This window comes from Hyperolius riggenbachi, chromosome 2 (assembly GCF_040937935.1).
Source record: "Hyperolius riggenbachi isolate aHypRig1 chromosome 2, aHypRig1.pri, whole genome shotgun sequence".
Lineage (NCBI taxonomy): Eukaryota > Metazoa > Chordata > Amphibia > Anura > Hyperoliidae > Hyperolius > Hyperolius riggenbachi.
In genome coordinates this window covers 138,966,363-138,990,275 of record NC_090647.1, presented here as the reverse complement: position 1 = coordinate 138,990,275, position 23,913 = coordinate 138,966,363, and the positions used below count along the sequence as shown (strand labels likewise).

Here is a 23,913-nt window from a genome sequence, read left to right as displayed (position 1 = left end):
ACGGCAGTCTCGCTGCAGCCCACGGAATGCACAGGCGACAATTGCCGGGCTGTACAATATTTACCTTTTCTGGCTCCAACGGGGGCACTGTTGCGACTTTTCCCACAGAGATAGGTGAAAATAGCCGGAGACTTGCGCCTGCGCAGTAGAGCGGCTCGATGGAGATTGGCTATTTTTGCCTATCTCCGTGCAGAGAGCGGATACTGCGCCTGCACTGGATCCAAGAGGTAAATATTTACATTGCCGCCGCTCCGGGAGGATTTTTGGCTGCCTCCATGGGACTGAGGAGGATGGGGGAAGCCTCAATAGGATCCAGAGGCTTTCCCCACCCGAGATGAGTACCCCCAACGGGAGGTTTTTTTATTACAGATTTTCTTTAAAGAGTCTATTTTCTCTTGTGTTGCCTTGACTTTTTGATGCCATGCAACCACGCCTTCTACTGTATTGTTTAGTAATGAACCACTGTCCCCAGCAGTATGAGCCTCCATCTTGTAAAAACAGATGGATGACAGGGAAAGCCCTTCTTCCAGTCCCATGCCCCCCAAAGCCTTCCAGCCCGGAGAGCCCAAACACTACCAAAGTCCTAGCTTCCCTACTTCCATACACTGTCCACCTTGCCAGGGTTCAGCACTCCAGAGGGAAAGGTCCAGCTCCAAGGTTTGGAGTACAGAGGAGCTCAACAGAAGAGGTCCTCTCCCTAGCTCTGCCTTACACAGACTGAACTCTAAGGGGAGGAGTCAGGCAGGAGAGTAGGCCATGGCACGTAGTGGTGGTACCACAGCACAAATAAACCAAAACAACCATGAGATTCCAGGAGTCATACAGCTGTAGTTGGAGCCTCCACACAACTCGGACAGCACAGTTTTCATCCCAGACACCTCCCAAAAAATGTTTTGAACAGCGCAGCACAGCTATTTACACACACTAACAGTCATACCATGGGGCAGCAGCATTGTGTATGGTAGACCGTGGCATCTGGTGGTGGTGATACTGCAAAAAAAATGAACCAGGCTTATTTAGCAGGAGCCAGGAGGTTGTGGTTGTAAAGGTTGGTCAGGCAGGCATAGCAATCCCAGCCACTTCAGGTCCCCCTATCGCCGACAGAAGGGGTCAGGAATTCGCCTTCAACCCAGGCCTAGTTCATTTTCAGGAAGGTGAGCCTGTCCACAGACTGGGTGGACAGACAAGAGCGCTTCTCCGTGACCACCCCACTGGCCACACTAAAGCATCTCTATGAGAGCACGCTGGAAGGGGGGCAGGACAGGACTTCTAGGCCGTACTGGGTAAGCTCCCTCCAGATCTCAAGCCTCTTCACCCAGTACTCCATGGGGCCATGGGGGACCCCATGTAGCCTGCCACCATGCAGGTTATATGCTGGTACTGACTAGAGGAAGATGCTGCTGCTGCTGGACCCTCCTCTGAGGGCAGCTCTACCATGTAGAGTTGCCTTGTGAGGCTCAGCAGATCTCCTGGGTGCCTGCTGCTGCTGCTGGCCGCAGACACCTGCTGTTGGGTTGGCTGGACAGGGACAGGGGGTGGAAGGCTTCCTCCAGTCTCCGAACAAGGGCCTCCTGCAACTCCCTTGTTCGACACTCAGTGTCTGTGCCCTGCATGAACTGACCCAGCTTTCCCTTCAGCCGTGGGTCCAGAATCACAGTGAACCAGATGTCCTCCCTCTCCTGGGGGTCCCTGCGCATCCAACGCAGCATGTGTGCTACCATGGGGAAGAGGTGCGTCACAGCAGCCACATCTTCGTCATCCACACTTGCAATGACACGCCTGTCCTCATCTGCCTGCTGAGTCCACATTTCATCCCCTGGTCTTCTCCAACCGCGCAGCACTGCAGCGGCGCTCTGCCAGTCCGCCCCTTGCTTTCCTGGTGCCATGGCCTTTGTGGCCTTGCCTAAAATTCGACAACTAATCCCTAACTTACCTACAGACTAGAAGGCTACCTAGCAGTCCTGGCCTGCACACAAACCTAAGCTAAGCTAACCTACCTCAGCTTCAATCCTAAGCTAGCACAGTATACAGTATACACTACACTGACTGTAAACTAACACAATCAAATGACTATCTAACTATAGAGCAATACAGTAATTGTGGTGTACATGTGTAAATTAGGTAAAACGCACTGTTTTTAACAGAAAAAGTACTTCCTCAGATGGACAATAGCACAGAGATTGCTCTCAGTACCACAGAGTCACAAGCAAGGATGAGATCCCAAAATGGCCACCACCTTATATAGAGGAGGAGAGGGTAGAGGCTCCCCCTCCTCTGATTGGTTTCTAGGGCCTTAGTTGGGGGCCCTCTGATTAGCCCAATGATGTAATTATGACGTAATTTCCCTGGTTACCGGATTCTGGGTCGTGATCATCGCTGGAACCCGTGATCACAAGTTGCTTTCGAATGCAATCATTGACGCATTCGAAACCGGCATCCATGATCGCGGCCGACCATGGATGGCAATTTCGACCCTGTGATCGCTAAAATCGGCTCAAGATCATGGGATAGCCGTGATCAAGAGCTTGTGATGACCAACCGTGGTTCTATATGTTCCTGTCTGTGTGTCTCTCTCTGCTACGCAGTCTAAAGTAAACAGTTTACAGCCAGGGAGAAGTGCAACCTAGCTACATTATACAGCTCTGCCGACTCAACAAATTTGTTACATTCAACTGGTATAAAAAAAGCTATTTTTTTCACACATGCTATGCTGAGAGACCTCTGAAAGGGTTTCTAGTGTTTCTGGCTAAAAGCTCTATAAGAATGTGGGATTGGCAGAAAAACTGTTTCTTTGATAGTTGTTCTTTAAGTAACACACTTCATTTTGATAAAAATATTCAAAGAGTAATTACTTTTAATGCAAAACTTAAAAAAATACATTTATAGGCTAAATTGACAATCTTATATGCAATCTTGCTGACCAAACTGAAATAGCCTGAAATATCTTAGAGGACTACAGTGAGAGAATGAAGTATTTGTTACCCTGAGGATTTTGCTTGTTTGCCCTCTGACCAAGAAATGCACAGTCTTTAATTATAATAGTAGTTTTATTGTATCTGTGAGAGACAGAACAACAACAAACAAAACCTCAAAAACCAACCCCAGTGCCCCAAAGTCAGAGCTTGATTTGCATTGTAATGAATGATAGTAGCAAAAAAGTTTCTGTACCGTGTTAGCCAAACAAATTATATAGGTAGAAAAAAAACAACGTTTTGTAAGAAATAATACCTTTTAATGGCTAACTAATAGAGTTAAATGATGCAAGCTTTCTGGGATCTAGTCCCCTTCTTCAGATATTTAAATTTACCATTTATCTGCATCAGTGTTTTACTTCAGCTTACATCTGGAAATATGCCTGAAGAAGGGGACTGGATCCCAGAAAGCTTGCATCATTTAACTCTATTAGTTAGCCATTAAAAGGTATTATTTCTTACAAAACATTGTAATGAATGAAATAAGTATTTGATCCTCTATCATATAGCAAGATTTCAGGCCCCCAGGTGTTTATTCTGTAAGCAGAAAGCAAGCTTAAAGAGAACCTGAACTGAAAATAAAAAGTCAAAATAACCATACACAGGTCATACTTACCTCCCTTGTAGTCTGGTCATCAATCTCTTTCTCCTTTCATGAGCCCCATTTGTCCACTGTGATTGATGGAATTCTCTGTCCTCCATTTTTGAAAATGGCCATTACCCTATAACAGCTTCCTGGTCAGCACAGTGTTAAACTGTAATATCGCCCACTTGAACCATAGGGAAACATGAACATTACCTTACACATTCAGTTGTAACTGACAGCAGCGGATACATAACTGAAAGCAACTGGTATATTTCAGTTCTGACAAAATCTTGTTAGAACTGGAAGGGATCACTGTAAGAAGAAAATGGTGAGCTTCTGAGAGGAACTGATGGCGAGGTAAGTTGTAATATTCATTTGCAGCTACATTATGTGTTTATTTTAAATACTTTTACTCAGTTCAGGTTCCCTTTAAACTAGGAGAATCCTAATAAGGGAGTGCTCCTAATTCCACCTTGTTACAGGACCTTTATAAATGACACCTGTCTATTAAAGCAATCATATTCCAGACCATGGCCAAGACCAAAGAGCTGTCTAAGGATGTCAGGGAAAAGATTGTAGACCTGGACAAGGCTGGACTGGGCTACAAAGACTATGGCCAAGCAAATTGGCAAGAAGGTGACAACAGCTGGTGTTATAACTCACATGTGCAATAAACAGAAAACAACTGTCAGTCTCCTTGGTCTTGGGCTGATGGGCTCCATGCAAGGTCTCACCTGGTGAGGTTGCAATGATCATGATAATGGTGATGAAGCAGCCCAGAACAACATGGGGGTAACATGTCAATTATCTCAAGGCAGCTAGGACCATTATAATACACTACACATAGCCCTGCAAATGCCTATCTGAATGATCCTGAGAGAACTGAGTGAAAGTGTTGTGTTTAGATGAGACTAAAATTGAGCTCTTTAGCATAGACTCAACTCGTCATGTTTAGAGGAGGAGTCATGCTGCCTATGACCCCAAGTACAACATCTCCACCATCAAAAATGGTGGACACATTATACTTTGGTACCATTTTTCTGCTAAGGGTACAGAACACCATCAGTGTATTGAAGAGAGAATGGATAGGACCATGTACCGTCAAATCTTGGGTGAGCAGCTCCTTCCCTCAGACTATTAAATCAGGCAGTAAGAACATAAAAATGTCAAAGCATTGTACCTCCTAACTTATATTTTAGCCAATTGTATAAATGCTTGTGATTTTTTTTTTTTGGTGGGAGGAAAGGGGGGGGGTCTTGATGTAGTGTTTATTGTTTACCGCATGTTTAATCATAAAAACCTGAAAAAATTGGTATAAAATAAAGATGGGTCATGGATGGGTATTCCAACATGACAACTTCCCAAAACACATGGCTAAAGCAGCACAGAAGTGGCTCAAGAAGAAGCACATAAAGGTCCTTGAGTGACCTACCCAGGCCCCAGACATTAATCCAACAGAAAATCTGTGGAGGGAAACGGAGGTTTAAGTTGCCAAACACCAGCCTCAAAACCTTACTGATGAACTGATCTGCAAAGAGTGTGCAAAAACCCCTCCTGAGATGTGTGCAAACCTAGTGGCCAACTACAAGAAATGTCTGACCTCTGTGACTCCCGACAAGGATTTTGACAGTACTAAATCATCAATTTGATAGGGGATCGAATACTTATTTCACTCATTACAAATCACCTCAGGGTCTGACTTTGGGGCACTGGGTTTTTAAGGGTTCTTTTGTTGTTATTCTGTCTCTCAAAGCTACAATGAACCTACCACTACAATTATAGGCTGGTCATTTCTTGGTCAGAGGGTAAACCAACAGAACCATCAAGGGATCAAAAAGTTCTTTCACCCGCTGCACTTTGTCAATAATTGAACAGATAAAGTTTCCCTCACTGCAATTGGGCTGCACACAAAGTGGTTTCAACAGGGATAATTTATTAAAAATGCCACTATAAGGAAAAAAGGTGAGATCCCAGAGAATCCGTGCTGTTGTCAGAGAGCTGCATTTGTTGTACAAATTCCATAGCTAGACCTGACAGACCTTGAGTTAATATCAGCTAAACGTTTTGAACTGAAAGCATTTTTAAATAAAAAACAAGAAAAAAAGTCTAAAATACTCCAAAACTAAGTTTCTTTTACTGTGAAACAATCCTTCAGCATTAGTAGTGTCTGAATCACTTATTTGGAATAAGTATGTGGCTAATCCAGTCAAAAACAACTGACCGACCTGCAGGCTTGTTTAAGGTCTATGGCTAAGCGCATAATGCTGGGAATACACCATGCATTTTTTAGGCAGATAGATGGTTCGATAGATAATTTCCAACATGTCCAATCTCACTTTCAATCGTTTTACGGCTCGATTTCTGATAGCAGTGAATGGAAATTGATAACAAAAGATAAGAGAATCAAGCAAGAAATTGAGCGGAAAAAAAAATTGAAACACGATCGAACGGCAAATCGGCCGCAAAATAATTGTGTATTCCCAGCATTAGAGGCAGAGGATCAGCAGGATAGCCCGGCAACTGGTATTATACAGGAAGTCGCGTCAGAGACTAGAGATATGAACACACGATGGAGCGCACGGAAGGTATGTAGCTGCCGCTGCCCAGACACTGCCCGCCACTGCCCAGACAGTAGTTTAATCTGGAGGGGAGCACCGAGGCGAGGGAACGTCCCCCCTCCCCGCCAAGGGTGGCCATGGCTTTCCCCTCATGCTGCGACCCCTCCAGCCCCCCAAAACGGCCCCGAGCGGGTCCCGGGGGGGGGGTGCTCAGAATTTCTGCAGGAGGACCGGGTGGGGCCTAGTTACGCCCCTGACCTTAGATGCCTTGTTGGTGATCTGGTAGTTGCATTTGTCCCACTTGTGGCCAGGGACCAAGCTCTAGGCTCTGTAGCAGAGCTGAATCATGCACAAAGCAATCCTAGGCAGTTGCCTGGCGCCTGGAGAGAATCCAGGAGCCTGTGGATGTTATCCCTCACTAAATCTTAATTAAAAAAGCCAGATGACGATCAGCGGTGGACAAAAGCTGCCATCTTGCCCAGGGCCCCATTTCATCTTAATTCATTTTTGCTCTATAGTCATTGATAACCTGATGAAGCGTGGGTGAACCCATGTGAAATGTGTTGTTTATTAACACAAACCCAGTAACATTAGTTATAAACTCTTATTTTTATTTTCATCTGCTTTGCATGCACCCACTGCCAAGAGAAAACAACGGCTCTTGGTAAATGCTACCTGTTGTTTCAACTACTACAGTAGCTACACAATATCTCCCTGGGAGATTCATTACCCTAACAGGACAGCAACTACGGAGCTTACAACCTGGTGCCTGGTCAAAAATAGGACAAATGCAAATACTGGCTGCCTTCTCACCATAGCAGGCCTACAGAACCAGGTGAGACGTGTCCATTTGGTTTTGACCCACACTTAAACAAACTGTGAGCGCTGTTCTTCTTGTCATTAATCTGCTTCTAATGGAAGCCTTCAAAATGCACCAGTGTTACACATCCACCCTGAGCTCCCACCTGCACCATGAGCTTTTACATGGCAACCTGAACTATCACATGGCACCCTTAGCACTCACATCCACCCTGAGCTCCCACCTGCACCCTGAGCTTTTACATGGCAACCTTAGCTATCACATGGCACCCTTAGCACTCACATCCACCCTGAGCTCTCACTTGCACCCTGAACTTTCACATGGCAACCTGAGTTATCACATGGCACTCTTAGCACCCACCTGCACCCTGAGCTCCCACCTGTACCCTGAGCTTTCACATGGCAACCTGAGCTATCACATGGCACCCTTAGCACCCACATCCATCCTGAACACCCACCTGCACCCTGAGCTTTCACATGGCAACCTGAGCTATCACATGGCACTCTTAGCACCCACCTGCACCCAGAGCACCCACCTGCACCCATAGCTCCCACCTGCACCCTGAGATATCACATGGCACCCTTAGCACCCACATCCACCCTGAGCGGCAGGTTGAAGTAGATTTTTATTAAAACACCTTTAGACGTCTGTGGTGTTTAGATGCGGACACATAGAAACACCTGTAGACGTCTGTGGCAGTCTAGGGGTAAAGACTACACAATATGCAATAATAATCAATAATATCTACTTGTCCAGGAGGTTTCCAAAAATGGCTTTGAGTAGCTTGTAAAATATTGTAAACTAGCTGACCCGCGGCGTAGCATACACCGCATAAGGGGGTAGCGGGCAGGAAGGGGGTATTGGGCACAGCGGCGGGAAGGGGGGTCAGACTCCCCCCTCCCTCACCTGGGTCCTCCATGAGCGCTCCCCCTCCAGCTTAAGTTCGTGGTGGTGGAGGGGGGTCGGACCCCCCTCCCTCACCTGGGTCCCCCATGAGTTCTCCCCCCCCAGCTTAGTAAGAGACAGCGGGCGGGGATGACTCACCTCTTCCACGTTCCAGCGTGCGTTTCACTGTCATCACTTCCTGCAATGCCGCCCACTGTACTGTAAGTGAACGGCATTGCAGGAAGTGACAACAGTGGAACGCACGCTGGAACGCGGAAGAGGTGAGTCATCCCCGCCCGCTGTCTCTTACTAATAGCGGCGTCTGCTGCTGAACTAAAGCTACAGACTAACCAGAATTCTCATAGTGAACCAGAACTCATTGGAGTGTGTGAGGGATTACAATGGTCCTAAAAGCCCCCTTACTTAAATGCTATGGAAAACAAAAGTTTGCTTTCTTAGAACAGAAAGAATTTGCGATAATTCAAGTTGGAGTGAGCTTGAGATGTCTCCCAGTGCATCACTGTTGAATATATGCAAATTAACCATTGCTGCCCTTAGAAGCTAAACACATCTCCAGAACCGTTGGAATGCAATGATGTGTCAGCTTGTTAATTTGTACAGAGCTATACTAATCCAACATGCATACAGACTGTTTCAGATTGTTTGATCCTCATCAGTGCACGGCATGGATTAATTTGGCTCTATGGAGTAGGGCTTGTAACATCGAGAGGTACAGACTAACCAGCAAGCTCATGGTGAACCAGAACTCATTGGAGTGTGTGAGGGGCTACAATGGTCCTAAAATACCCCTTACTAAAATGCTATGGAAAACAAAAGTTTGCTTTCTAAGAACAGAAAGAATTTGCGATAATTCAGGTTGGAGTGAGCTTGAGATGTCTCCCAGTGCATCACTGCTGAATATATGCAAATTAACCATTGTTGTCATTAGAAGCTAAACACACCTCCAGAACCGTTGGAGTGCAGTGTTTAGCTTCTAAGGGCAACAATGGTTAATTTGCATATATTCAGCAGTGATGCACTGGGAGACTGTAACGATCGGTGTAACACAGAGAGGGTCTGCTTATTGGTGATCTGCAGTATCACCAAGAATACAGATATATACCCGATTATTGATGATCTGCAGTATCACCGATAATCAGATATATCACTAACCTCTGGACACCTGAGTAATATGAGTGTTTGGTGCAACAGTAATACTTTGAGGAGAGCACCCGTATAGAGGGTGCAAGGCAGTAAGAGATACTGCCCAAAGAACAGGATCCTTCCAATAGCCTGAGGCTCCCCAAGGGGAGGAGTCAGGCTGAGAATGGGAAGGACCAGAGTGTGAGTGACACCAATGGTGGAGTGTCACTGACAGATCTGTGAACTATCTCTAAACAGAGGAGATAGTTCTCGATGTCGGACAAGCCAGGTCGGCAACGGACAGACAGATTAGATACAGAGGAAGGAGACAGATTCGGAATCCTAAGGCAAGCAAGGTTTGGCAACGGAGTATCAGATATAGCGAAGTACCAAATCAGAGATCAGAAGAGAGGTCAGGAAAGCAGAAGGTCATAACAAATAATCAACAATGTCTAGTCTTTAGGTGTGAGCTCCTTGATCATCAACACCCTGGAACTAGTCTGAAGTATAACAGGATTGTAAAGCTAATTCCTAATCTTGGGTGTGAGCTCCGTAGTCATCAACACCCTGGAACTAGTCTGAATAATAACACAGATAATACATAGTATTCCTAGTCTTGGGTGTGAGCTCCGTAGTCATCAACACCCTGGAACTAGTCTGAATAATAACACAGATACTGACAAAAAGGTCTGAGTGCTACCACGTAGTGATCGCAACGGCAGACACCCTGCTACCCTGGAACTAGTCTGAATAATAACACAGATACTGACAAAAAGGTCTGAGTGCTACCACGTAGTGATCGCAACGGCAGACACCAGAGAAATGACCAGCACCCAGTATATATACCAAAGCGCTCTCCAGCGCCTCCCCTAAGTGCTGGACCAATGGGAACTGATAGAATTGTCAGCTGACCGGCTTGGTCAGCTGACACCCTTCTGGCTGTCATAAAAGCTCTGCCTCTCAGTGCGCGCGCGCGCGCGTCCTTCTGAACCTGGGTGGACTATCAGTCCCAGCCACACCAGACATGTGTTGTAATGCATCTGCTGTGCTGGACGCGGAACCAGCCGCACCACTATCAGAGCATGTGGCGGTTTCTCCGCGTTCAGCCATACTGACAGATGTAGGCTTATGCGTGCAAACCGCCGCGTTACACGCGGAATCAGCCGCCTTGCTCTGAGCACCCGCGGCGGCTTTTCCGCGTTTTCTCACAGTACCCCCCCCTGAGGAGTGGACTCCGGACAGCTCTTACCCGGCTTCTCAGGATGTAGGGCGTGGAACTCCTTCTTTAATTCATCTGCATGCATGCGGCAATCAGGTACCCATGTTCTTTCCTCAATACCATAACCCTTCCAGTGAACTAAATACTGTACTGAGTTCTGTACAATACGTGAGTCTAAAATCTTTTCCACTTCATACTCAGGTTGGTCATCCACCATCACAGGAGGAGGAGGAGTGGAACCTACATGCACTGCTGGCTTAAGCAGGGATACATGGAACGATTTTACACCACGCATGCTGGCAGGAAGATCAATGGCATAAGTAACATTGTTGATTTTCCTGGTTACTGGGAAAGGGCCCACAAATCTGGGTCCTAACTTGGACGAAGGCTGTTTTAAAGTCAAATGACGAGTGGACACCCAGACCAAGTCTCCTGGCCGGAACTTCCACTCTATGGAACGTTTCTTGTCAGCTTGACCTTTCTGACTCTGAAAGGCCTTCTCTAGATTCTTTTTCACGATCCCCCAAATGTTCTTAAATGACTTTTGCCAAGCCTCCAAAGCTGGAAACGGAGTGCAAGCTACTGGCAGTAGGGAGAACTTAGGCAACTTTCCAGTTACCACCTGAAATGGAGAGAATCCAGAGGAAGAGCTCTTTAAATTATTGTGTGCAAATTCTGCAAACGGCAAGAACTTGACCCAATCATTTTGCGCATCCGCGACATAACACCTTAGAAACTGTTTCAGTGACTGATTAATTCTTTCGGTCTGACCATTGGTCTGTGGGTGGTAGCCCGACGAAAACGACAGTTCCATGCCCAATTGATGACAAAATGCCCTCCAAAATTTAGAAACAAATTGGATTCCCCGATCTGACACTATATTTTCCGGGATGCCATGTAGCCGGAAAATGTGCATGATGAAAAGATCGGCCAACTCCTGGGCCGAGGGGAGTCCTTTCAGGGGCACGAAATGGGCCATTTTACTGAATCTGTCGACTACCACCCAAATGACCGACATGCCTTCAGACCTCGGGAGCTCATCCACAAAATCCATGGACAAGTAGGTCCATGGCTCACTCGGGGTGGGCAAAGGCTGCAATGTTCCCACAGGTGCCAGACGGGAGGGTTTGCTTTTTGCACACACTGCACATTCTCTTACATACTCCTTGCAGTCAGTTGCCAATGAAGGTCACCAAGCACACCTAGCAACAAGGTCCTGTGTTCTGGCGGCCCCAGGATGTCCAGCATTTTTGTGGGAGTGGAACATCTGCAATATCTGGAGATGAAACGGCAATGGTACAAACATGACCCCTTCAGGCTTTCCCTCAGGAACATCCTGCTGGAAGGGACTTAAAGTCTCCATCCAGTTCTTCCAGGTCTCTGTGGCTGCCAATACCACTTTCTGTGGGATAATGGTCTCTGGGTCTGAGGGCTGTGCTGTCTCTGGCTCAAAGCATCTGGATAAAGCATCTGCTTTAATGTTTTTACTACCCGGAGTATATGTAATTACAAATCTGAATCTCGAGAAAAACAGTGACCATCGAGCCTAACGGGGACTCAATCTCTTAGCCCCCTCCATGTATTACAAATTTTTGTGATCAGTGTAAACTGTAATCGTATGTTCTGCTCCTTCTAGCCAATGACGCCATTCAGGGCCGGGCCGAGGCATAGGCTGGAGAGGCTCCAGCCTCAGGGCACAGTGTAGGAGGGGGCGCAGAATTCATTCAGCTGTCATTCCTAATTGTGTATGAAGCAGAAAGAAATAAGAAAAGGGGATACATGACAGTGACTGCAAGCCAGATAACTAGATATTAAGGTGTTGGGGAGGTTGTGGGCCCTGTGGCCCTCTTAGTCTAATAGCAATCCGTGTGTGACAGCTGATGTGGGAGGGATGGAAGGGCGCACGTTGGTGTCTCAGCCTTGGGTGCTGGAGGACCTTGTCTCGGCTCTGACGCCATTCTTCAAAGGCCAATTTAATGGCTAGGAGCTCCCTGTTGCCTATATTGTAGTTTTTCTCTGCCGGTGAAAACCTATGAGAAAAATAGGCACATAGGTGTAATTTTCCCTGCAATCCAGAACGCTGAGACAGCACAGCCCCCACCCCGACCTCTGAGGCATCCACCTCTACGATAAAGGGATAGGATGTGTCAACGTGTCTCAAAATGGGTGCAGAACAAAACAGTTCTTTCAGAGTGGAGAAAGCAGCCAAAGCTTCGGGGGACCAGTGGTTGGTATCTGCCCCTTTCTTTGTGAGACTGGTGAGGGGTGCAATGACTGTGGAGTACCCCTTTATGAACCTTCTATAGTAATTTGTGAACCCTAAGAACCTCTGGAGAGCCTTCAGTCCTACTGGCTGAGGCCACTCCAGGACAGCAGAGACTTTGGCAGGGTCCATAGAAAGGCCCGAGGTAGAAATTATGTACCCCAGAAAGGCGACAGATGTTACCTCAAAAATGCATTTCTCCAATTTAGCATAAAGCATGTTCTGTCTTAGCTTGTGCAGCACAAATCTGACATGAGCCCTGTGCTCTGAGAGGTTATCTGAGAAAATTAGTATATTATCCAGATATACCAGGACAAATTTACCCAAAATCTCCCTGAACACATTAATGAGTTCCTGAAAGACGGCCGGAGCGTTACACAACCCGAAGGGCATCACCAGGTACTCGTAATGCCTATCGGGTGTGTTAAAGGCCGTCTTCCACTCATCGCCCTCTCTGATCCGCACCAGGTTGTATGCACCCCGCAAATCCAATTTTGAGAAAATCTTAGCATTGGTGATCTGAGTAAATAAATCGTCTATCAAAGGTAAAGGGTAGCGATTCTTTACTGTGATTTTATTCAGACCCCGATAATCAATGCATGGCCGTAGGCCTCCGTCTTTTTTCTTTACAAAAAAGAAACCTGCTCCAGCAGGTGACCGGGAAGGGCAAATGAACCCTTTAGCTAAATTTTCACGGATGTACTCCTGCATGGCCAACTTTTCCGGCCCAGACAAATTGTAGAGATGACCTCTAGGGGGCATACAACCAGACCGGAGATCGATGGGACAATTGAAAGGGCGATGTGGAGGAAGTTTATCGGCTGATTTAGGACAAAACACATCTGAAAAATCAGAATACTGATCCGGCACTCCCTCCATGTGAATCTTGGTCTGGCCCAAGGTTACCTTCGCTAAACAATGATGAAAGCAATGGGACGACCAGCTCGTTACCTGACCAGTGGCCAAATTAATCTGAGGGGAGTGAAGTTGTAACCAAGGCATGCCAAGAATGATCATGGAGGTTGTCATGTGTAACACAGAAAAATGCAAATTCATCCTATGCAGCACCCCTATAGTGACTCCCACCTCTGGAGTCTGTGGCAGAGGACTGTTACCCTGCAGAGGGGAATTATCCACTGCCGTAACTTGAATAGGTGGTTTTACCGGGGTGAGCGGAATACCCAATCTTTTTGCAAATTCGTAATCCATAAAATTAGCCGCTGAGCCTGAGTCAATGAAGGCTTCAGTGACTTCAGACTTATCCTCCCATGAAATACTACAAGGAAGAAGCAACCGTACATCATCTAGAGGTAAAAATTGCGCGCCTAGGGTATTACCCCCAACTACTCCTAGGCAGTAGCGTTTCCCGATTTCTTAGGGCAATTCTGTACTCTATGACCCCCCTCTGCACAATAAAGACAAAGCTGCTCTGATATCCTGCGTTTCCGCTCTACTTGAGACAACTTTGACCGGCCAATCTGCATTGGTTCAGGTGGAGGCGAAGCAGGAGGAGGCGGAGTCACAGGGGGCTCAGCGTGGGATACCATTCTCATATGGTTTCTACCCCGGGTCTGTCTCTGATAGCGCAGCCGACGATCTATCCTAATGGCCGATGAAATGGCCTCATCGATGGATTTCGGTTCAGGCTGACTTAACATAAGATCGGAGACCTCATCTGACAACCCTGATAAGAAACAATCTAAAAGGGCAAAGGTGTCCCACCTGGCTGATACTGACCACCTCCTAAATTCAGCAGCATACTCCTCAACCGGACTCTTGCTTTGACGTAACAGTTTGAGCTTCCGCTCAGAAGTCGAGGCAATGTCTGGATCATCGTAAATTATAGCCATGGCTTTAAAAAATTCCTCCACAGAGGTTAGGGCTAAGTCTCCGGCGGGCAGACTGTACGCCCAGGTCTGAGAATCACCTGATAACAAAGTTTTAATAAATGTGACCCTTTGAGCCATAGTTCCTGAGGATTTAGGTCTCAACTCAAAGTATGATAACACTATACTCCTAAAATTTCGGAAGTCAGATCTGTGACCAGAAAATTTCTCAGGTACAGGCATACGTATGTCTGTACTAGGAGGAGATCGCACTTCATCCACAGCCGTCTGGAGGGTTTGTATAGACCCGGACAAAGCGTCAATTAACGCCCGGTGACTACCCAGCACTTGGTTGGTAAGTGTGCCCAGATGGCCGGTGAGTGCGTCCAATTGCATTTGGTCTGCCGTTCTGTAACGATTGGTGTAACACAGAGAGGGTCTGATTATTGGTGATCTGCAGTATCACCAAGAATACAGATATATACCCGATTATTGATGATCTGCAGTATCACCGATAATTAGATATATCACTAACCTCTGGACACCTGAGTAATATGAGTGTTTGGTGCAACAGTAATACTTTGAGGAGAGCACCCGTATAGAGGGTGCAAGGCAGTAAGAGATACTGCCCAAAGAACAGGATCCTTCCAATAGCCTGAGGCTCCCCAAGGGGAGGAGTCAGGCTGAGAATGGGAAGGACCAGAGTGTGAGTGACACCAATGGTGGAGAGTCACTGACAGATCTGTGAACTATCTCTAAACAGAGGAGATAGTTCTCGATGTCGGACAAGCCAGGTCGGCAACAGACAGACAGATTAGATACAGAGGAAGGAGACAGATTCGGAATCCTAAGGCAAGCAAGGTTTGGAAACAGAGTATCAGATATTGCGAAGTACCAAATCAGAGATCAGAAGAGAGGTCAGGAAAGCAGAAGGTCATAACAAATAATCAACAATGTCTAGTCTTTAGGTGTGAGCTCCTTGATCATCAACACCCTGGAACTAGTCTAAAGTATAACAGGATGGTAAAGCTAATTCCTAATCTTGGGTGTGAGCTCCATAGTCATCAACACCCTGGAACTAGTCTGAATAATAACACAGATAATACACAGTATTCCTAGTCTTGGGTGTGAGCTCCGTAGTCATCAACACCCTGGAACTAGTCTGAATAATAACACAGATACTGACAAAAAGGTCTGAGTGCTACCACGTAGTGATCACAACGGCAGACACCAGAGAAATGACCAGCACCCAGTATATATACCAAAGCGCTCTCCAGCGCCTCCCCTAAGTGCTGGACCAATGGGAACTGATAGAATTGTCAGCTGACCGGCTTGGTCAGCTGACACCCTTCTGGCAGTCATAAAATCTCTGTCTCTCAGCGCATGTGCGCGTCCTTCTGAACCTGTGTGGACTATCAGTCCCAGCTACACCAGACATGTGTTGTAATGCATCCGCTGTGCAGGACGTGGAACCAGCCGCATGCGGCGGTTTCTCCGCGTTCAGCCATACTGACAGATGTAGGCTTATGCGTGCAAACCGCCGCGTTAGACGCGGAATCAGCCGACTTGCTCTGAGCACCCGCGGCGACTTTTCCGCGTTTTCTCACAGAGACATCTCAAGCTCACTCCAACCTGAATTATTGCAAATTCTTTCTGTTCCAAGAAAGCAAACTTTTGTTTTCCACAGAAAGCTAGAGGAGGAGCACAGATGGAGGACCCCCCTCCCCGCCTCTGTGTCCAATACCCCCTTCCTGCCCGCTACCCCCTCCAGCGCGGCGGCAAGTGTAGGACCGCCCCTGGGGGCAGGGCGCTACTTCTTCTTCTTGCTTGGCCCGGCCCCTTTTTCTTGCTTGGACCGGCCCTGGGGGCAGGACGCTACTTCTTCTTCTTGCTTGGACCGGCCCCTTCTTCTTGCTTAGACTGGCCCTGGGGGCAGGGCGACACTTCTTCTTCTTGCTTGAAGGTTGAGGTACTTAGCCTATTATATATATATAGATAGATTAACCACTTTGTCCACTGCTACAGCATATCTACATCATCTGTGGCACTCTCCAAGCCACCATGACATAGATATACTGACTTGCTTGCAGCCCTGCTGTGCACGATCGGGTGCGTTTCAGAGCGCACCCCCCGGCATTGTCTGCCTTACTAATTGGTGGAAGGGAAAATGTTCCATTGTAGCCAATTAGTGACCCCCCCTCCCCCCCGCAGATGAACGATCACCGCTGTAGCAAACAGCGGTGATCCTTCATCTCTCCCCCTCCATCGCCAGATCGATAAAAAAAAGTGTCCCTGCAAGGATAATATCTCACCTTACCTGGTTCCTGCGATCATCGTTCAGCCCCAGCTTCCATTCCCCGCAGTGCACGCAGCCCTGTGATGCCGAACATCCGGGTCCCGGCTTGATGACGTCATCAAGCCGGGATCCGGTGTTTGGTATCACAGGGCTGAGTGTAGCGCGGTGAATGGAAGCTGGGGCTGAAGCATGATCACAGGAACCAGGTAAGGTGAGATATTCTGCTTGCAGGGGCATTTTTTTATCGATCTGGCCATGGAGGGGGCAGAGTAGTAAGGGGGGGGGGGGGGGCACATCTGGATACTCATAACGGAGGGTGGGGGTAGTGTTCCAAAAGGGGGGGGGGGGGTTGAAATGTATTTTGGTGCCCATCAGGGTAACAGGGGGTGGGGAATTAATAATGGGGGGCACATCTGATGGTCCTGGGGGCATAAACACTGGGGGCACATTTGGCTATAATGGGGAGGGGGTGCTAATCCTGGGGCACATCTGGCTACAATGGGGAACATTGATCCCGGGGACACATCTTGCTATAATGGTGGGCCTTATTCCAGGGGGCGCATCTGTCTATCTATATGGGGGGCTACCAAATACGGGGGACAGATCTGACAAACAAGACAAGACAAATAACATTTATATCGCGCTTTTCTCCTGGCAGACTTAAAGCGCCAGAGCTGCAGCCACTAGGACGCACTCTATAGGCAGTAGCAGTGTTAGGAAGACTTGCCTAAGGTCTCCTACTGAATAGGTGCTGGCTTACTGAACAGCCGAGATTCAAACCCTGGTCTCCTGCGTCAGAGGTAGAGCTCTTAACCATTACACCATCCAGCCACCAGATCTGGCTATACTGGGGAGCTGATATTGGGGGGGCACATCTGGCTATACTGGGGGGGGGGGCTGATACTAAGAACACGCCTGGCTATCTATCCTTGGGGGACGTAATACTGGTGACATGTTTGTTATCTACTGTAGCATTTTTTATTTTTTACTAGAATTGGTGAGACCTAAGGATTAATGCAATTTTTCACCCCCCCCCCCCCTCTTTTTTCCATTAAAATGCATAGAATTTTTTCTTGGATCAAAATACCCACCTATGAAAGTCTAGTATGTCCTGAAAAAAACGGTACCTAGATCATTTAGGTGTCCTGAGTAAGGATAAAGTTATGGCTGTTTAAATAGGAACATGGCTAAAGCGTCAAAACTGCTCTGGTCCATAAGGGGAAAAGAAGTTCTGGATGCGAAGTGGTTAATATATGTTAAAATGAATACTTAACTACCTAAAGACTGCCCCACGCCAATGGGCGTGGACGCAGCGGCAGCCCCAGGACCGCCTAACGCTAATTGGCGTCAGGTCCTGGAGCTGGCTATTGAAGGAGATCGCGTGCAGGCTGTGCGCGCACCTCCTTCTCGGGAGACTGTTAGATGGTGTAATCGCAGCAGTGATATACTGGGGACAGCCGTGTGACACGGCTGTCCCCTCTATAGGCTGGACAGTGATCGGCTGTCATAGGCAGCCTATGACAGCTGATCACCCTGATTGGCTGGTGGTGGGAGCGAGGGAGGGAGGGAGGGAGCAGAGGAAAATAATTTAAAAAAAGGCTATTTTTATTTTTTTAAAAAGGAAATAAATATTTATATTAAAAAAATTAAACAAATGTGGAGCGATCAGACCCCACCAACAGAGAGCTCTGTTGGTGGGGGGAAAAGGGGGGGGATCACTCGTGTGCTGTGTTGTGCGGTCCTGCAGCTTGGCCTTAATTAAGTGGCCAATTAGGGAAAAAACAGGCTGGTCATGGCATGTGGGTGGAGGGGGATTGGGGCGGGGCTGTGGATAAATGGGCGTGGGGGTGTTTGCAGCGTGCTTTGGGGCGTGGCTGTTACATTGTATGGGCGGAGCGTAACCGTAGCACAGCAAATGTAGCCAACTATGACCCCTAAATAATAAATGAAGCAACAGTTACCCCAGACACCAGAAAATAAAACGCAATTTGTGCAACATTTCAGCAGAAAACAAACGCAATTTGGGCAACATTTCAGCAGAAAACAAACACAATTTGTGCAACATTTCAGCAGAAAACAAACGGAATTTGGGCAACATTTCAGCAGAAATCAAACGCAATTCGGGCACATTTCAGCAGAACTCAAACGCAATTCGGGCACATTTCAGCAGAAATCAAATGAAATTCGGGCACATTTCAGCAGAAATCAAACGCAATTCGGGCACATTTCAGCAGAAATCAAACGCAATTCTGGCACATTTCAGCAGAAATCAAACGCAATTCGGGCACATTTCAGCAGAAATCAAACGCAATTCGGGCACATTTCAGCCGGAAATCAAACGCAATTCGGGCACATTTCAGCAGAAATCAAATGCAATTCGTGCACATTTCAGCAGAAATCAAACGCAATTTGGCACATTTTCAGCAGAAATCAAACACAATTTGGGCACATTTCTGCAAAAAGAAAAGAATTTACTCACCTGGCACTGGCAGAAGTCTTCTCTTCCCGTCGCCCGGCCAGCTCCTCAGTTCCCTCGGAGCTCCTTCCCTCCTGCAATCTCCCACGCTAACAAGCAGGGCTACGGGAAGATGGCGCCCGAAGTCCTGTACTGGAGACACAAATAGTCTCCAATACAGGGCTTCAGACGCCATCTTCCCGTAGCCCTGCTCTGCCAGCCCCGCGAGGCTGCGGAAAACAGTGTGATGTCACGCCAACGTCACGGAGCCTCCGAGGCCCCTAAAAACATGAGGCCCCAAGCGGCCGCTTGGTCTGCTTGGTGAGTCGCGGCGCCCCTGACTAAGCAGTTTATTAAGTGTAAAAGGACCCTTAAAGAAGCAGGGTCAGCCGTACTATACCAGGAAAACAAAATCTCATATATAAATAGATAACTACTTGTTCTACTTAAAGGGAACCTAAACTGAGAGGGATATGGATGTTTCCTTTTAAACAATACCAGTTGCCCGGTAGCCCTACTGATCTCTTTGGTTGCAGTAGTGGCTGAATCACAGACCTGAAACAAGCATGCAGCTAATCCAGTCTGACTTCAGTCAGAGCACCTGATCTGCATGCTTGTTCAGGGGCTGTGGCTGAAAGTATTAGACACACAGGATCAGCAGGAGAGTCAGGCAACTGGTATAATTTTAAAAAGAAAAAAAACATATCCTTCTCAGTTTAGGTTCCCTTTAAATAACATATGTATTATACTGTCCACATTTTGATTTCAGTGAATTTTTTATAGTAAGTAAAGAGAATTTTGTTTCAGACATTTGCCATCTTGATTCCCTCTGACCGAAGCCAATCCCGATGTCATTTCCTCCCTTACTTTTTTTCTTCTAGAAACTGCACTGTCATAGCTAGTTTGCTTTGTAAACACGTGAGAGCACAGCATAGATTGTATTTCAGCCTCACACTGAACTGTCCTCAGCCAAGTGAGGAGCAGGAATGTGAGAGTGGAGATGAAAAGCTTCCTTCTCATCGGCAATTTACCAAATAGAGCCAATCTGACTGAGATAAAATTTATTACAGCAGAAACTTTTCTGAATAGATTGGAGTGCTTGCAATGCAGGATAAGGTCAAGTTTGATTTTGTGGCTGACAATCCCTCTTTAAAGGGTAGGTTCAAGCAAAATAAAAAAATGAGTTTCACTTACCTGGGGCTTCTACCAGCCCCATGCAGCCATCCTGTGCCCTCGTAGTCACTCACTGCTGCTCCAGTCCCCCGCTGGCAGCTTGCCGACCTTGGAGGTCGGCAGGACGCATTGTGTACATTTTTACGCATTCCCGCTAGTCCAGGAACATTAACACATACATTTTTACGCATTACTGGTTCAATGCGTAAATTTTTACGCATTGAACCAGTAATGCATACAAATGTATGTGTTAATGTTCCTGCCCTGGCGGGAATGCGTAAACATGTACGCAATGTGTCCCGCCGACCTCCGAGGTCAGCAAGCTGCCAGCGGGGGACTGGAGCAGCAGTGAGTGACTACGAGGGCACAGGATGGCTGCATGGGGCTGGTAGAAGCCCCAGGTAAGTGAAACTCATTTTTTTATTTTGCTTGGACATTCCCTTTAAAGAGAATCTGTACTCTAAAATGTTTACAGCAAAAAGCATACCATTCTATTCATTATGTTCTCCTGGGCTCCTCTGTGCTGTTTCTGCCACTCTCTGCTGCAATCCTGGCTTGTAATTAACAGTTTTAGGCAGTGTTTACAAACAAACTAACCAGCTTGTGATAGGCTCACATAAGCAGAGTGTGTGAGTCATACAGAGCCTGCAGGGGGCCTGCAAAGGGTGTGTATCACTTCTATCCAATCACAAGCAGCCCTGCACATTCCACACATTCAAGCCTTAGCCCGACAGAGACGACAGAAGGAAACAGATTAGATCATATAACAGAGATAACAGAGCCACTGTGCAATTAGGAAAGGCTGCAGTAAGCCAGAGCACATTAGAACAGGCAAAGGAACTTATAGGATAGAAGAACTAAGGCTGAAAATTTTGTTACAGAGTCTCTTTAAGGCCCCTATTCTCACACTAGCCCCCTCCTCCTAGTGCCTAACACTAAACCTCCTTCCTTATGCATAAAACAAATCCCCCTCCCCCTTCCTAGTGCCTAACACTAACTCCTAATCCCTTACACTAACACCCGGGACCAAAATGGCTGATCGTCTACACATTTCTGATTTGGTTTTTCAAAGTGTCCCCTACCTTATGTGTACTTATAACCAATCAGCTATCTACTGTTGGGCGTATAATGCACCCAAATCACTGACACCTAACAATCTGATCCATAGGACTGGTGTACTGGCTTTGTGACATGTAAAAAACTTATGGAGCATGTTGGCCTGTGTTTTTGAGAACCTTATGTTCAGGTAGCTTCTATTTTCTGCATTTTATACAATATTAAGGAAAGTTTAATATACATCTTATAGCAGTTCCACTATAATTTACTGCAATATGTTCCCACAAGCATGATACAAGATTGTGAATTTGTGATTTTGAACAATCATAAATACAAAAAAAAAGACCTGCATTTCCAACAGTGGCTGACACCCACTTGACCGCAGAGCTAACACTTGTGGTATCAGTGACATCCAAGATTGTTGTCTTTAGTCTACTTGAGGTCTCCTTTTTCAGGTTCTCAGCCCCGGTCTGTGTCAGACAAGCCGCCAGAACCTTCATTCCACGTCTGTCCAGCTGCTTGGCCAGCAGGTTCCCAAACCCAGAGTCACACCCAGTGATGAAGACATATTTATCTGTGACATTCTCCAGTATCTGGCTCTGTCTGTGCCATCTGTACAGGATAATCATACCCAAAACAGCTAGCAGAAGAAGGAACATGCTGAAGTCTATTTTGTAAAAAAAAAAAAAATCATTAAAAAATATTTTGAATGAAATAATAAAGCATAGGGTAACATATTTAAAATTAATTTCTATTTGATAGTTATACATTTAGTGAATGTAGAATGATGTTAGGTAACTCCATCCCCCCCATCCCCCGGTGGTGCCTAACCCTAAGACCCCCCAGTGGTGCCTAACCCTAAGACTCCCCCTCTGGTGGTGCCTAACCCTAAGACCCCCTGGTGGTATCTAACCCTAAGACCCCCCTGCTGATGCCTAACCCTAAGACCCCCCTGGTGGTGTCTAACCCTAAGATTCCCCATGTGGTGTCTAACCCAAAGACCTGTCTGGTGGTGCCTAACCCTAAGACACCCCCCACCCCGTGGTGGTGCCGAACCCTAAGACTCCCCCTCTGGTGGTGCCTAAACCTAAGACTCCCCCTGGTGGTGCCTAACCCTAAGACTCTCCCTCTGATGGTGCCTAACCCTAAGACTACCCAGGTGGTGCCTAACCATAAACCCCCTTTCCTGATCCCTAACCCCACAGCCCCCTTTCTCCACTGCAAACAATGTTAAAGAGAACCTGAGGTGGGTTTTGTCGAATGTTTTGTACTTCGGTTATTTAAATAAACCGGAAATACAACAAATCATAATTGGAAGTTCCCGGATTAAAAGGAGGATCTTCAAAGTACGATATGTGTCAAATTTTGAGTTTGTTTATCCTATGTTTCTCAGTTACCAGTCCAAACAGGAGACGTAGACAGATTAAAAAAAATATATAATTTAATAAATATTACAATTTATCAAAATTTCACCTTCTGATTAAGAATAAATTTCACAGTGCACAATAAGCTTGGTTAAAAATGGCTTCCTTTAAAACAGTTTCATATAAACAATCTATGTAGACAAAACGGCTGAACCGATAAACAATCTATTTACCCAACTCACAAAATGGTGGACAGATAACACCTTGTTCAACCCAAAGCACAAAATGGAGGCTATAAAAACCCAAAATGGCTATTATTAAACCCAAAATGGCCGCTAAATAAATAACCTATTAATCATGTCAGATTTTAGTGACTCATTAGATAGCATGGAGGGGCGTTGCTCCATAAACGAAATCAATATGAAATTATGCAATTATTTAACAGACAGGAAAATCACCTCTACCAGCACTTTAACTTAAGCTGGTCTGTGTTACTACACAGAGTAAGAGGATAACAATGTATATAGTTTTGGAGTGAAATATCTAATGAGTCATCATAAACGTTGCTAGGCGTGGCCTGCATATGATATATGCAACACCAATGTTTGAGATAGATAGTTTGAAATATCTAGTACTTACTTCCAGAAATGAGTTATACAACCTATCAGCCAGCTATCAATGAACATATGGTAAGCATACAGATACTATGTGATCTTATCCAATTTGCAACTTTGGAAAAATTCACCCCTTTCGGGTTGTTATATAAACTATCAAACAATGAAACACAATTAATACATCATATGTTCAGATATACTGCGCTGTGATAAGCAATATAACTAAAATGGTCATTAATCATAGTTACCAAGATGGTGTCTAGGGCGTGTTCATTGGGCGTGGTCAGTCAGATGGTATGGATTCCTTATGAACCTGTGTTTCTGATCTGATGATCTGATGATGATGATATTTCTTTCTCTCCCCTCAGATCCGTCTCTTGCTGCTTATATATCCACCATTATCTATAATATCTTCCCCTAGCTTAGTGACTGTCCAATCCACAAAATAATGGGCTGAGACAACAATTAACCTTCAGCTGATCACAAGGCAGTGGGAGTGTTTATGCACATGAGTTTTTTCTTAAAATCCTGTAGAGATCCATGACCAGTAGATGGCACTCTAAGCTCATTTATCATGTATGCTGTCATATGGCATTCTTCCAGAATGTGGCATTATGACTCACACTTATATAACAATGGCTTTGCCCCATTGTTACTTTAGAGAAACCTATGCTTGTTTGATG

At 46.2% G+C, this 23,913-nt stretch overlaps 1 protein-coding gene across 1 annotated transcript in view; it reads right to left on the bottom strand.

Moving 5' to 3' along the window:
- LOC137544100 (retinol dehydrogenase 7-like) overlaps positions 1–23,575 on the bottom strand; it is a 41,204-nt gene extending 17,629 nt beyond the window's left edge. Inside the window, exons 1-2 of the mRNA XM_068265164.1 lie at positions 23,479–23,575; positions 21,599–21,919 (exon numbers count right to left, since the gene is read on the bottom strand). Coding sequence (XP_068121265.1) covers positions 21,599–21,911 — 313 coding nt within the window. The 5' untranslated portion in view covers positions 21,912–21,919; positions 23,479–23,575. The remainder of the gene's footprint in view (positions 1–21,598; positions 21,920–23,478) is intronic.
- Positions 23,576–23,913: the final 338 nt, after the last annotated feature.